The sequence below is a fragment of the Kogia breviceps genome, chromosome 5 (genome assembly GCF_026419965.1).
Source record: "Kogia breviceps isolate mKogBre1 chromosome 5, mKogBre1 haplotype 1, whole genome shotgun sequence".
Classification (NCBI taxonomy): domain Eukaryota; kingdom Metazoa; phylum Chordata; class Mammalia; order Artiodactyla; family Physeteridae; genus Kogia; species Kogia breviceps.
In genome coordinates, this window is record NC_081314.1 from 67,678,460 (window position 1) to 67,691,322 (window position 12,863).

The 12,863-nt window shown below is 38.6% G+C and overlaps 1 protein-coding gene across 4 annotated transcripts in view; it reads left to right on the forward strand.

Annotated features, from left to right (window-relative positions):
- The window catches only part of VPS8 (VPS8 subunit of CORVET complex), a 310,442-nt gene that overhangs the window by 5,392 nt on the left and 292,187 nt on the right, over positions 1 to 12,863 (forward strand). For all 4 annotated transcript variants that reach the window (XM_067034155.1, XM_067034154.1, XM_067034156.1 and 1 more), the window contains exons 2-4: positions 3,999 to 4,248; positions 5,039 to 5,107; positions 11,198 to 11,328. In XM_067034155.1, coding sequence (XP_066890256.1) covers positions 4,096 to 4,248; positions 5,039 to 5,107; positions 11,198 to 11,328 — 353 coding nt within the window. In that variant the 5' untranslated portion in view covers positions 3,999 to 4,095. The remainder of the gene's footprint in view (positions 1 to 3,998; positions 4,249 to 5,038; positions 5,108 to 11,197; positions 11,329 to 12,863) is intronic.

Sequence of the window (12,863 nt, forward strand, 5' to 3'; positions counted from 1 at the left end):
TAAAGACTCTATGGTTACGTTGGGCCCATCTGGATAATCCAGGATAATCTCCCCAACTCAAGATACTAATTTAATCACATCTACAAAGTTCCTTTTGATGTGTAAGGTAACATAGTTTGGGGATTAGGATGGACATCATTGGGTACTATTATTCTGTCTACCACAGGTAGATTCAGGCACAGCTCAATTTCAGAAGTTGCTCTAGTGAACTCTCCTTCTCAAAAAAAATCTGACCTTTTGATTCAGTAAGTCTATTTGGGTTGGAAAAATTTGCTAACATAAAGAAAGAAAGAACTCCTGGTAAGTGACAAAAGAGGAAGTTGAGGTACAAAAAGGCATAATTTTAGAATGAGTTAATAGTATAATTAAAAATTTTTATTAAGTGTCTCTGATGCTCTGCTGGGGCCTGTACTAGTCTTAGACAGACAAAACCCCTACCATTCAGCTCATGAGGAAACTTCTAATATGGTATCAGAAGTATATCCTTCTGGTAAGGTAGCCTTCTGATATGCTTAGCCCTGGCTAGACTTTTACAAAAGTACCAGATCTTGTTTCAGGGTCTTTAACTTTAGAAGAATTTGGAAATCTTGAGGAAATTTTAAATTTCTTGAAAACTTAAACTGTGTCCAGGCATTATTCTAAGTGCTTTACAGTCATTATATCATTTATTCTTCACAGTAACTGCAAAATAAGTAGTTGCATTCCTAAGAGTCAGGACTCTCAATTGTAAGTGACCCCCACCTCCCCAAAAGAAGAATTGGGAGAGTATGTTGGCTTATGTAGCCAAAATGCCAGAAAGCTGTGGCTGGAGCTAACGTCATAAAAGACTGGAACCTGGAGCCTGAATGATATCAGGACACTCGTTCCTCCTCGTCTCTGCTTCTGTTTATAGATTGCTTTCATTCTTGCTAGAGAATTTGTACCTAGAGTGTAAATTCTGTTGATAGAGGCAGATTTCCAGTGACAGATGCATAGTAGATGTTCAGTTGATACGTGTTGAATAAGTGACCTCCTTTTCTGCAGAACAGGATGGGGTGGAGGGTGGGGAATATTGCTCAGCCTTATTATTCATTGTTTAAAGAACAATGGAAATGGCTCTTCCTTACCAGTTCCATTTTAGTGAATCCTGGTGAAGGACCCTGGCTATATTGTGCAATCTCTGTTACCAGGGCCTTTTTGATTGGCAGTCTCTACAAGAACCACATGGTTTGAAGGAGGCTTTCCCAGAACAAGAGGTGATGCTCTGGGCAAACAGCACAAATGGCCACAATATTTCATTTTACAGATGTAGAAATAGAGGGGCTCAGAAAGGGTAGACAAATTGACCAAAGTCATAGATAGGACTTGGTAAACCCCGATTGAAATATGGTTTTAATTGACTCTTTGGTTTATGTTCTTTCCAGTTTGCCGCCACATCACACTAACAGGAGCTCGGTGAAGTGAAGGTTGGAAATGAAGTAGGGTAGCATGGCAGGATGATGTTATTTTTTCAGAGAATGCTTGATTTCTTGAAACTTCTTCAGTGTGGTATTGGTGTTCACAGATGCTGAGCTGTTCTGAGAACCTTTCATTAACTCCAGGTAGAAGACGTAAAAAGAACCAGGAAAAAATTGTTTTCCTTTCTGAGTTATTTTGGGGACACAAATGTGGAGAATGAAACATTTTAGGTTATTGAATCATTTAAAGTTTTTGTTCTTGTTATGTGGTCTTTTCCACTATTTAAAAAAATGTGTAAGAATAAAACTTAACTGTGCTCAGGAAAAACTGAATGTGAATTTGTGCATGCTTGCAAACATTCCTTGACTAATTGAAATCATTTTTGCTAAGTGGTACAAATAAGAGTAAACTTTATTAAGAAGTAATTTGTCATGAGCCAATTCAGTCTTCTTTGAAGAAGGGCTTGTAAACGCTAATATTGCTCCTGCCTTTGGCTCATTGCAAAAGGAGAAGTACATTTAGTACCCGAGATTGGAAAGATGCTTTCAAATGTTGCCAGTTACAGAGTGCCCTCAGTTATGTCTTCTAGGAATGTGGTTGATAGCATGTGTTTGTAGGACAGAGCGTTAGAGTCTATCTTCTGCAACATGTGAAAGGAATTAGTCTGTTTGGTAATGTACCAAATGTACTAGTTAGAAAAGTTGGTTTCAGCTCTTGGAAAATCAGTCTTCATGAGTCTGCATGTCTTTCTTATGCATAGTAGATATTCATTTAAAAATATGATAAAAAGAAATATTGAAGGAAGTGAAATTCATTTTAAGTGTAGTAAAAAAATGACCCTAACCAGATAAGATTGTTAGTGAGTTTTGGCCATGTTATTTTATTTTTTAAATTATTATTTTAAAAAAATGTTTCTTAAACTCACCAGTATACAAATGTGAGCAGGCACTCTTCCCACACTCACATTGTATCATGAGTGTATTTTTTTAAAAATAAATTTATTTATATTTGGCTGCGTTGGGCCTTTGTTGCGCGTGGGCTTTCTCTAGTTGTGGTGAGAGGGGGCTAGTCTTCATTGCGGTGCACGTACTTCTCATTGCGGTGGCTTCTCTTGTTGTGAAGCACAGGCCCTAGAGCACATGGGCTTCAGCAGTTCTGGCTCGCGGGCTCTAGAGCACAGGCTCAGTAGTTGTGGCGTATGGGCTTAGTTGCTCCGTGGCATGTGGGATCTTCCTGGACCAGGGCTCGAACCTGTGTGCTCTGCATTGGCAGGCGGATTCTTAACCTCTGCGCCACCAGGGAAGTCCCTGGGCATGTTATTTTAGAAAGAACAACAACTAATTCTCAACTCCCTTTAAAAAAATTAATTCTTTCAGTGGCTCGGAGGTTGTCAGCCTTTTTTTCTGCCTTCACTTCAGTAAGGAATAAGAGTAAGAGAAGTTCGTTTGGTGGGGAAGTTTGGTGGTGGTGGTGATTATGCCCTCTGCGGGCAGTATGTAGTTTGAAAAAGCTTTCTACTGAGAATTACTGCTAGTTGTTGGGTGCTGTGGAAAACGCCTAGTCTAGAAAACAAAATGACCTTTGTTTTTATTATCATCATTACTATGGCATTGTTTCTATTTTCATAGGTTTGCTTCTTTATTCTAAACAGGAAGACCTAATTGATGGACTTTTTAAAGTTTGGTTACTTGTAGCCTAATTATAACACAAACTAAAAACATTTAAGGGCAAATTTAATCATTAAACTTATAATTGTTTTCCCCCCAAATATTTTTAGTTTTCTAGAAATTTTGCAGACAGTTGTTTTCTAGACAGCTTTTTAAGTAAACCAGATTATTTGTTTCTTTTTGATATGGTATTATATCATTTAGAGCTGTGAAAAATACAAAAAAATTGCATACATTTCTTTTTCTTTAGTATTTCAGTTTTCCCTGAAAATGTCTGTTTGTCTTTAACTAGCCTTCTTTCTAGAACTCTCTAGTCAGCTGTGGAATTATTTTATCCTGGCATCATTGTTGTCTCCCCTAATAGATCTGAACCTTTAGATTTGCTAGTGTCCTGTTAAGTGACTAGCTATCCATCTACGCCCTCTGTGTCTGCACCAAGTTCCCTTAGAGGTCTATGGCCCTGTATGGATGACAGTGACAAAACTGGACTATATGCTTATCTTCAGGGAGAACTGGAGATATGCTCAGGTTTGGGAATGTGAAGAAGGGGTTAATTGCAGCTTTTGGCACCAGTTACCCTCTTGTTCTTAGGTACCTAAATCTAGTTGGTACCAGGTCTAGTGGCTGAGCTTGCCCCAAGTCTGTCACTATCACCAGACTTAGGACTTTGGGTGGTGGACCACTTCTTAGACTCCTGAGTCAGATGTTCCTCCTTTGTGCTCCCATAGAAACCCTCCCTGCATATCATAGCACATAGCCTAGGATTGATTTCTGTTTGCCTGTAGTCAGATGGTTGAGTGAAGAATCAGTTTCCACAGAAGTCTGACCCAGTAAGTCATTGGGATGTCCAGTTGAGGAAATCTAAATGATAAATATTTTTTCTTTTTTGAAAAGAGATCATCATTCAGTTCATCATGATCTAAGCCCCCAAAACAGAACAAAACGAACAAAAACTTGCTGGATTGACTGAATACAGTTATTAAACGTAAACATGGACAATGAACCAGACCATGAAAATGTGGAACAGAGCCTCTGTGTCAAGACTACTGATGAAGAACTGAATAAGTCTTTCAATCTGGAAGCTTCACTTTCAAAGTTCTCCTACATAGATCTGGACAAGGAACTAGAGTTCAAAAATGATCTGGTAAAAATTCAGCTTTTGTCAGGTTTGATGTTTAACTAAAATGTCGGTTAGAGTGTACTTTATGATCCAAAGACTCTAAATATATCATTTTTTGCATAGATTAATAGGCATCTATATACAGTTTTATGTGATAATATTACTCTTCATTTGTATAGCTCATTACAGTTTATGAAACACTTTAATACACCTTCTCATTTGAGCTTCACAACACTGATACTCCATTTTGTGGGGGAAGAAACTGAAGTGCAGCTATGTTGAATGATGTCTCAATGTCATAGAGCTAGTGGTAGGTTTAGAATTCTTGTGCAGTGATTTTTTTCCTCATTGGTTTGATATTAATAGGTTTTTGTGCCATGAGACTATTTAATGACAAGTTGTTTGACCTAATCATCTACCACCATAATTTATGAAATACTAAGAAATGTAGTGTCAGACCTTTGTGTATTGCTTATGACTTATGTCCAAAATTAGGGCTTGTCGTAAGAAATGCTGTTTTGTCTTGTTTAAGAAAGCAGATGCCAAAGCCCTTCAACAGAAGCTTTCTGGAAAGGGCTGTCAGTATGGTGGCATCAGTGCATATTTGTCCTTGATAATCACTGAATATGTGGATAGTCTGTAGTCTTTTGACCTGACCCTTTCTATCATAGATTATTGAGTTGGCTGTCTGTGTGAAGAGTTTGGTGGTATGTTTGTCTCTTAATTGATAATGGTTCTAATCAATTAAAATGCCCTCACAATTATAAGAGGGAAAGCATTATTATGTGAGCATTAATTTCTTTTCTCTATTTAGATTGACGATAAGGAGTTTGATATTCCTCAAGTTGATACTCCTCCAACACTGGAAAGCATACTAAATGAAGTAAGTATATATTAATGATCGCTATCATTTTATGGCATTGATTTGAATACCTCTGGGTTATAGTGTACGTGTCTAGACCTGCATTGTCGAATATGGCAGCCAATAGTCACATGTGACAATTTAAATTTAAATTGATTACAGTTAAGTAAAAATTAAAACTTCATTTACTCAGTTATACAGGGCAAACTTCAAGTGCTCAGTTGTCACATGTGGCTAGTGGCTACTGTAGTGAACAGCATAGATACAGAATATTTCCATTATTGCAAAAAGTTCTGTTGGACATGCTGATCTAGGTTGTGAGCTTCTCAAGGGCAGAAGCTATGTCTTGTTCATCTCTGTGCCCAGTACAATGCCTCATACTTGGTAGATTTAAGAAATGTTTTAGTAAGTGAGTTGAAATACTAAATTCATGACGCTTTTTTTTTTTTTTTGCGTTACGCGGGCCTCTGATTGCTGTGGCCTCTCCCGTTGCGGAGCACAGGCTCCGGGTGCGCAGGCTCAGCGGCCATGGCTCACGGGCCCAGCCGCTCTGCGGCATGTGGGATCCTCCCGGACCGGGGCACGAACCCGTGTCCCCTGCATCGCCAGGCGGGCTCTCAACCACTGCGCCGCCAGGGAAGCCCTAAATTCATGACACTTTGGAGATTTGTGTTATGTTTTGATAATGTTATCTTTACCAGTGATATTCAAATAGCTGGTCCTCTGACACAGAAGAGCATCTGCAGCCTTGTAATGCACTGTTCTATATAAAGAAAATGAAGCTTCCATAGTTTATCTTGTGAATACCATCTCTATTAAAAAGGTTTTTAGAGTTATGAAATGATGTTCCTTTCTGAATTAGCAGATCATAAAGGCTTTATAAAGGAACTCTGTGGAAGTACATGTTGGTGTAGTGTGCCAGTTTTCTTGTACCCTGCATCTGCTGACAATTCTTCAGCTCACTCTTCTTGATCTTTAAAAACTTGCTTAAGGGGCTTCCCTTGTGGTGAAGTGGTTGGGAGTCCGCCTGCCGATGCAGGAGACGTGGGTTCGTGCCCCAGTCTGGGAGGATCCCACGTGCCGCGGAGCGGGTGGGCCCTTGAGCCCATGCCCGCTGGGCCTGCGCGTCCGGAGCCTGTGCTCCGCAGTGGGAGAGGCCACAACAGGGAGAGGCCCGCGTACCCCACAAAAAACAAAACAAACTTGCTTAAGACTCCCATTGGAGGCTTTAGCTTCTAATTTGAGAAAGATTTTTAAAAATCTATTTCAGATACATAGTTGTGTTTTCTAAAAGATAATGATGCAAAGCTTCCTCAGTAGAAATGCCCACTGACCCCATAGGTCTGAGTGGGTTGGGCCCTGGTCTTTATTACTTCTTTATCTATACTTGCAAACTACTTTCTCAGTGAATTGTATCTTTTCTTTTTCTTTTATTTCTTTTAAAAAAAATATCAGCTTGATGTCACTGTTTCTTTGAATGTATTTTAACTTCAGAAATGTTATGTATGATCTGTGTTAATAAGACTTAAGCGTTTTTAATTTTGACAAAGAAGGCTTTGGTCAATGAAAGAATATCCTGTTACAGTGATATTTATTGATTGCTTCCTAACATAGAGGAAATCTTTCATTTAGCAATGAAGAGATTAATTTTAGTCAGTTTTGATAACATGGTCTTAATCACATATTATTTCAGTTACTAAGTGAGGAATAAAAATAATCTTAGAGGACTGTGTACAAAGCCCTATTTGTACATCTTTATATAATAATGGCAAAGAAAATAATGCTCATGAATGAGACTGTGGTTCATAACGAAGGAAAACTGTCTTTGCAATATTTAGTTACCTACTAGTAACACCAAGTATAGTCATTAGTGGTCTACTGAGACGATAATAATGTTATCATCCTCAATAGTAATTTGGGTGCCTTGTGTATTTGGGTCATAGTGTTAGATGCTGGGATTATAAAGTGCTGCATGACAGTCTCTGACTTTGAGAGAGAAATAGGACTGGAAATTGGCCAGCTTTCACACCACCAGGGAGCGAGGCAAGGGAATAAGTGAAAGTAAAAATAATTTAAGTTGTAGAATGTTATGAAGAGAAAAAGGGGGAAGAAGTATTAAAGAAAATGATTTTAAGAAAGAAAAAAAAGACAGAAGTAGAAAGTGTAAATAAATAAGCACTTACTCCAGGATATGTGGATGCATATATTCTATGAAGTTCGTTAATATCAACCTAATGAGGTGCTAGGAAGAAGTGGACATCTAAGATATTTTACAGAAAGTTAGAGATGACTGAGACATCCTAAATCTCGGAATTTAGGGCATGAAATAATGTTACTAGGCCTTGTCATCCTTTGAAACTATGCTACTTCTGAGGTTTTTAATTTTGAAATTTTGTTCTCTAATCCTAACAATCCTCCCCCTACCCCCACGTTCTCTTACCTCCATTAAACCTGCTCTTTGACCTCCTCAGGACCAAGTCTCTTGATCCTTCTTAGTCTCCCAGTCTCTGAGAGTAGCCCTGGCTTCACTTCAGTTCTACTGTTGGATTGTGCAGCCAGAAATTTCTTTTGAACTTTTAATTGAGGTACAACATACATATAGAAAAGGTGCACAGGTCATTAAGTGTATTGCTTGGTGAATTTTCACAAACAGAATGCTCTGTGTAACCAGAGTCCAGATGAAGAAATAAAACATTACTAGCACCCCAGAAGCTCCTCTCGTGCTCCTTCAGTACCCAACCAGGATAATCACTATCCTGACTTCTACCGGCATTGACTGCCTTGGCTGCTTTAAACTTCATATAAATGGAATTATACAGTATGTGCTTTTGTGCATCTGACTTATTTCCCTCAATATTGTGTTTTTAGATTTATTCATATTTTTGCTGCATGCAATTGTTCATCCATTCCCATTGTTGTATAAAATTCTTTATGTTATATACCATTATTTATTCATTCAACTGTTTATGCGCAGTTTTATAATTTCTGGTTTCTGGCTGCTATGAAAAGAGCTGCTGTGAATATTCTTATTCATATCTTTAGATATATACACACTTGTACACATACATACACATGCACTCACACACACATTTCTGCTGGGTATGTACCTAAGAGTAGAATTGGTAGGTCATCAGGTATGGGCATGTTCAGCTTTGGTTGATACTGCCACAGGTTTCTCAAAGTGGTTGTGATAATACATACTTCCTACAGCAATATATGGAAGTTCTGGTTACCATATCCTCATCAACTTTTGAATTTTTCTCTCTTTTTCACTTTAGCCATTCATACTTGTAGGTGTGTAGTGGTATCACATCATAGTTTTAATCTGAATTTCCCTGAAGACTGATGAAATTGGGGTACCTTCGTATGTTCTGGCCATTTGGATATCTCTTTTGTGAATTGCTTTTTCATGTCTTTTGCCCACTTTTCTATTGAATTGATTTTTTAAAAACTTATTTATAAGAGTTCTTTATATTTGATGGATATAAGCTTTTTATTAGATATATGTATTGCAAATATCTTCTTCCATTCTGTGGGTTACTTTTTTACTCTCTTAATGGTTTCTTTTGATGAGCAGAAGTTCTTAGTAGTAGTTCAGCTTATTAAATTTTTCCATTATTATTAGTTTTTTGGTGCATCCAGTTGAAGAAAATTTTGCAGATTCCAAAGTCATGATGATGCTATCTTGTTTTGTTTTAAAATCTTTATTGTTCTGCCTTTCACATTAGATCTGCAATTAATCTGAAATTTTTGTATGTGATGGTGTGTGGTATGAGGCAGCAGCACTTACTGAGCACCATTCTTTTCTGTGATGTCACTTCTGTTTTAAATCAGGTGATCATATATGTGTTGGTGTGATTTCATGGGCCTTTCTATACTTGCCCCAATAGCACAGTCTAATGTCTGAACCTTTATAATAGGTCTTGATATCTAGCAGTTTCAAACCTTCCAGCTTTGTTGTTGTTCTTCAAGATTGCCTTGCTTATTCTTGGTCTTTTTCATTTCCACGTAAGTTTGAGAATCACTTTACTAGTTTACACACACACACACACACACACACACACACACACACACACACCCAGCTGAAGTTTGATAGGCTTGTATAGATTTTACACATCAATTTGTGAGAATTGATATTGCTACAGTGTAGCTAGTAATTTTAAATTCAGCCTTATTGATACCCTCAATTCTCTTCCTCATTCTTTTCCCCCCACTTATCCTGTAAGCCTCAACCCTGGCTTAATTTAGCTAATCTGTTTTCTTTAATTATGTCTCTGGGCTGCTTAAGAAAATCAGATAAGATCCTGATTGACTCTCTTGCTTAAGACCTTGGTGCTGCAGTTCTTATTTATGAGTTGTTTCTGTTACCTTTCCCTATGGTAGCCCTTCCATTCTTGTACAGCTCTCAAGTAACATAGTAGCTCCTTGCTAACCCTCATCCTGTTCTTAGCAATCTTGTGTGTGGAGATATCCGAAAAACAGTCAGAAATATGACCTAAACTGCAAGAGAAATGTTGGTACTAAAGATACAGACTTTGGAGTCATTAGCATGACATCATACTTGAAACTATAAGTATGGATTAGCTTGTTCATACAGGAAGTGTGTGAAGTAGGAAGAGACAAGAATATAATCCTGGGGAACAGCATCACTTAAAGGTTGGGCTGAGGACAAGTAGAGAACATGACTGATAGAAGAGGCCGCATAAGTTGGAGGAGTAGCAAAGAGATGTATTGGAAACCAAGGGAAGAGAAAGTTTCAAGAAGTGGGGTGTGGCCAGTAGTGTTAAGTGATGCGTACAGGACAAGAGCATGCCAACGGAAAATAGGCTGGTTGATTTGACTAGTAACTTCAGCAAGAGTAGTAATCAGTAACTGGTAATGGGTGGAGAAAGTGGAGGTAATGAGTATGGACTGCTCTGCTCTCTTAAAAATATGAATGGAAATGATAAAGCAGAAGGTTGTCTGCCTGAAAGAGAAGGTAAGATCAGAACTTTTTTTCTTTGATATCTGTTGCCCAGAATCAACTTGTTCAAAGCTAAACTCATTCTGCTTTATCTGCTATTCTTTTTGCTTTCTTATCTCAGTTAGTAGTATCACCTTTTGCTAGTTGGTCAAGCTGGAAACCTTGGAATCTTCTTTGACTTCTTTCTTAACACCCCCAATCCCCCAAAACACACTGTTTAAATGGTAACCAGGAATTTTGGATTTTACCTCAGTAATGTCTCTTTCCTTATTCCTTCTCTTGACCCCTTCTGCTGCATTCCTAGACTGAACTCTCCGCTCTTTCCTTGACATTGCAATAGCCATCTTGCTGGTTCTTATTAGTCTCCCTGCCTGTCTCCCCCTCTACCCTCATCCATCTTCATACTGCCCTGTTTATTTTTCTAAAGCATGGTCCCCATCATGTGTACATTTTTAAAAGATCTCAGTTGCCTTCCCACTGCCTACTATATATAGTACATTAATTTATTAAGTAAATGAGTACTGATTATGTGTCAGGCATTGTACTAGGCACTAGGGTTACAGTGGTGGACAAATAGGGCCCTCCTGTCACCTAGCTTAATGGAATATAAGACTTTTACAATTTGGATACCAGCTTATCTTTCTAGGATCACCTCCAACTCCTACTCAAATACTCCATTCATTTTAGACTACCTTTTTCATGGGCAAAATTCATATTATGAAATCACTGTGTTTGCACATGCTGTTTCCAACCCAGAATGCCTTTCTTCTGTCTGCTTGTCATATTTCTTAAGGTAAACTATCTATAGTCAGGTGGTATTTATTTTCTTCAGTTAGCCATTGACTGTTAGTTAACTAGTAAAGCATCTATACAGGTTTGAATTTTTGGCAACTAACAATAATCTGCATAACTGCTCCTACTTCTTCCAGCTACAAGAAAGAAATTTTTGGAGTGAACTCTTTGTAGGGAGAGATAACTAGAGTTGAAATTTAATTCTGTACTATGCCTCTCTGGTCAACAACAATGTATGGAAAAAGGGTGAAAAACAGGATAAGTATATGAGTCTTTTGGAGAAACCCATTAATGCCTATTTGACTTATAGAGTATTTGGAATTTTGAATTTATTTATCCATGTTCTTCTAATTTAGACTGATGACGAAGATGATTCTTTTGTTCTTGAAGATCCTACATTGTTAAATATTGATACTATTGATTCTCACTCCTATGATACTTCATCTGTGGCAAGCTCAGATAGTGGCGACAGGACCAACTTAAAAAGGTATATATCCTTTTATTATTTTCTTCTTTTTTTAAAATTGAAGTATAGTTGATTTACAATGTTGTGTTAATTTCTGCTGTACAGCAGAGTGACTCAGTTATACATATATATACATTCTTTTTCATGTTCTTTTCCATTATGGTTTATCCCAGGATATTGAATATAGTTCCCTGTGCTCTACAGTAGGGACTGTTTATCCATTCTATATGTAATAGTTTCCATCTACTAACCCCAAACTCCCTGTTCATTCCCTGCCTCTGCCAAGCCACCACAGGTCTGTTGTCTATGTCTATGAGTCTCTTTCTGTTTCATAGATAGGTTAATTTGTGCCATATTTTAGATTCCACATAAGTGTGATATCATATGGTATTTGTCTTTCTCTTTCTGACTTACTTAGTATTGATAATCTCTGGTTACACCCATGCTGCTGCAAATGGCATTATTTCGTTCTTTTTTATGGCTGAGTAGTATTCCATTGTATATATGTACCACATCTTCTTTATCCATTCATCTGTCGATGGACATTTAGGTTGTTTCCATGTCTTGGCTATTGTGAATAGTGCTGCTGTGAACATAGGGGTGCATATATCTTCATTTTTGTTTTTTTGTTTTGTGGTACGTGGGCCTCTCACTGCTGTGGCCTCTCCTGTTGTGGAGCACAGGCTCAGCGGCCACGGCTCACGGGCCCAGCTGCTCCATGGCATGTGGGACCCTCCCAGACCGGGGCACGAACCCATGTCCCCTGCATCGGCAGGTGGACTCTCAACCACTGCGCCAACAGGGAAGCCCCATATATCTTTTTAAATTATAGTTTTGTTCAGATGTATGCCCAGGAGTGGGATTGCTAGATCATATGGTAATTCTGTTTTTAGTTTTCTGAGGAACCTCCATACTGTTTTCCATAGTGGCTGCACCAGCTTACATTCCCACTAACAGTGCAGGAGGGGGTTCCCTTTTCTCCATACCCCCTCCAGTATTTGTTATTTGTAGACTTTTTAATGATGGCCATTTTGACCAGTGCAGGTTGGTATCTCATTGTGGTTTTTTTTTTTTTTTTTTTTTTTTTTTTTTTTTTGCGATACGCGGGCCTCTCACTGTCGCGGCCTCTCCCGTTGCGGAGCACAGGCTCCGGATGCGCAGGCTCAGCGGCCACGGCTCACGGGCCCAGCCGCTCCGCGGCATGTGGGATCTTCCCGGACCAGGGCACGAACCCGTGTCCCTTGCATCGGCAGGCGGACTCCCAACCACTGCGCCACCAGGGAAGCCCCCTCATTGTGGTTTTGACTTGCATTTCTAAATAATTAGCAATATTGAGCATCTTTTCATGTGCCTACTGGCCATCTTTATGTCTTCTTTGGAGAAATGTCTATTTAGCTCTTCTGCCCATTTTTCAGTTGGGTTGTTTGATTTTTTGTTGTTGTGTTGTATGAGCTGTTTGTATATTTTGGAAATTAAGCCCTTTTTGGGTGCATAGTTTGCAAATATTTTCTCCCATTCTTTTCATTTTGTTTATGGTCTCCTTTGCTGTGCAAAAG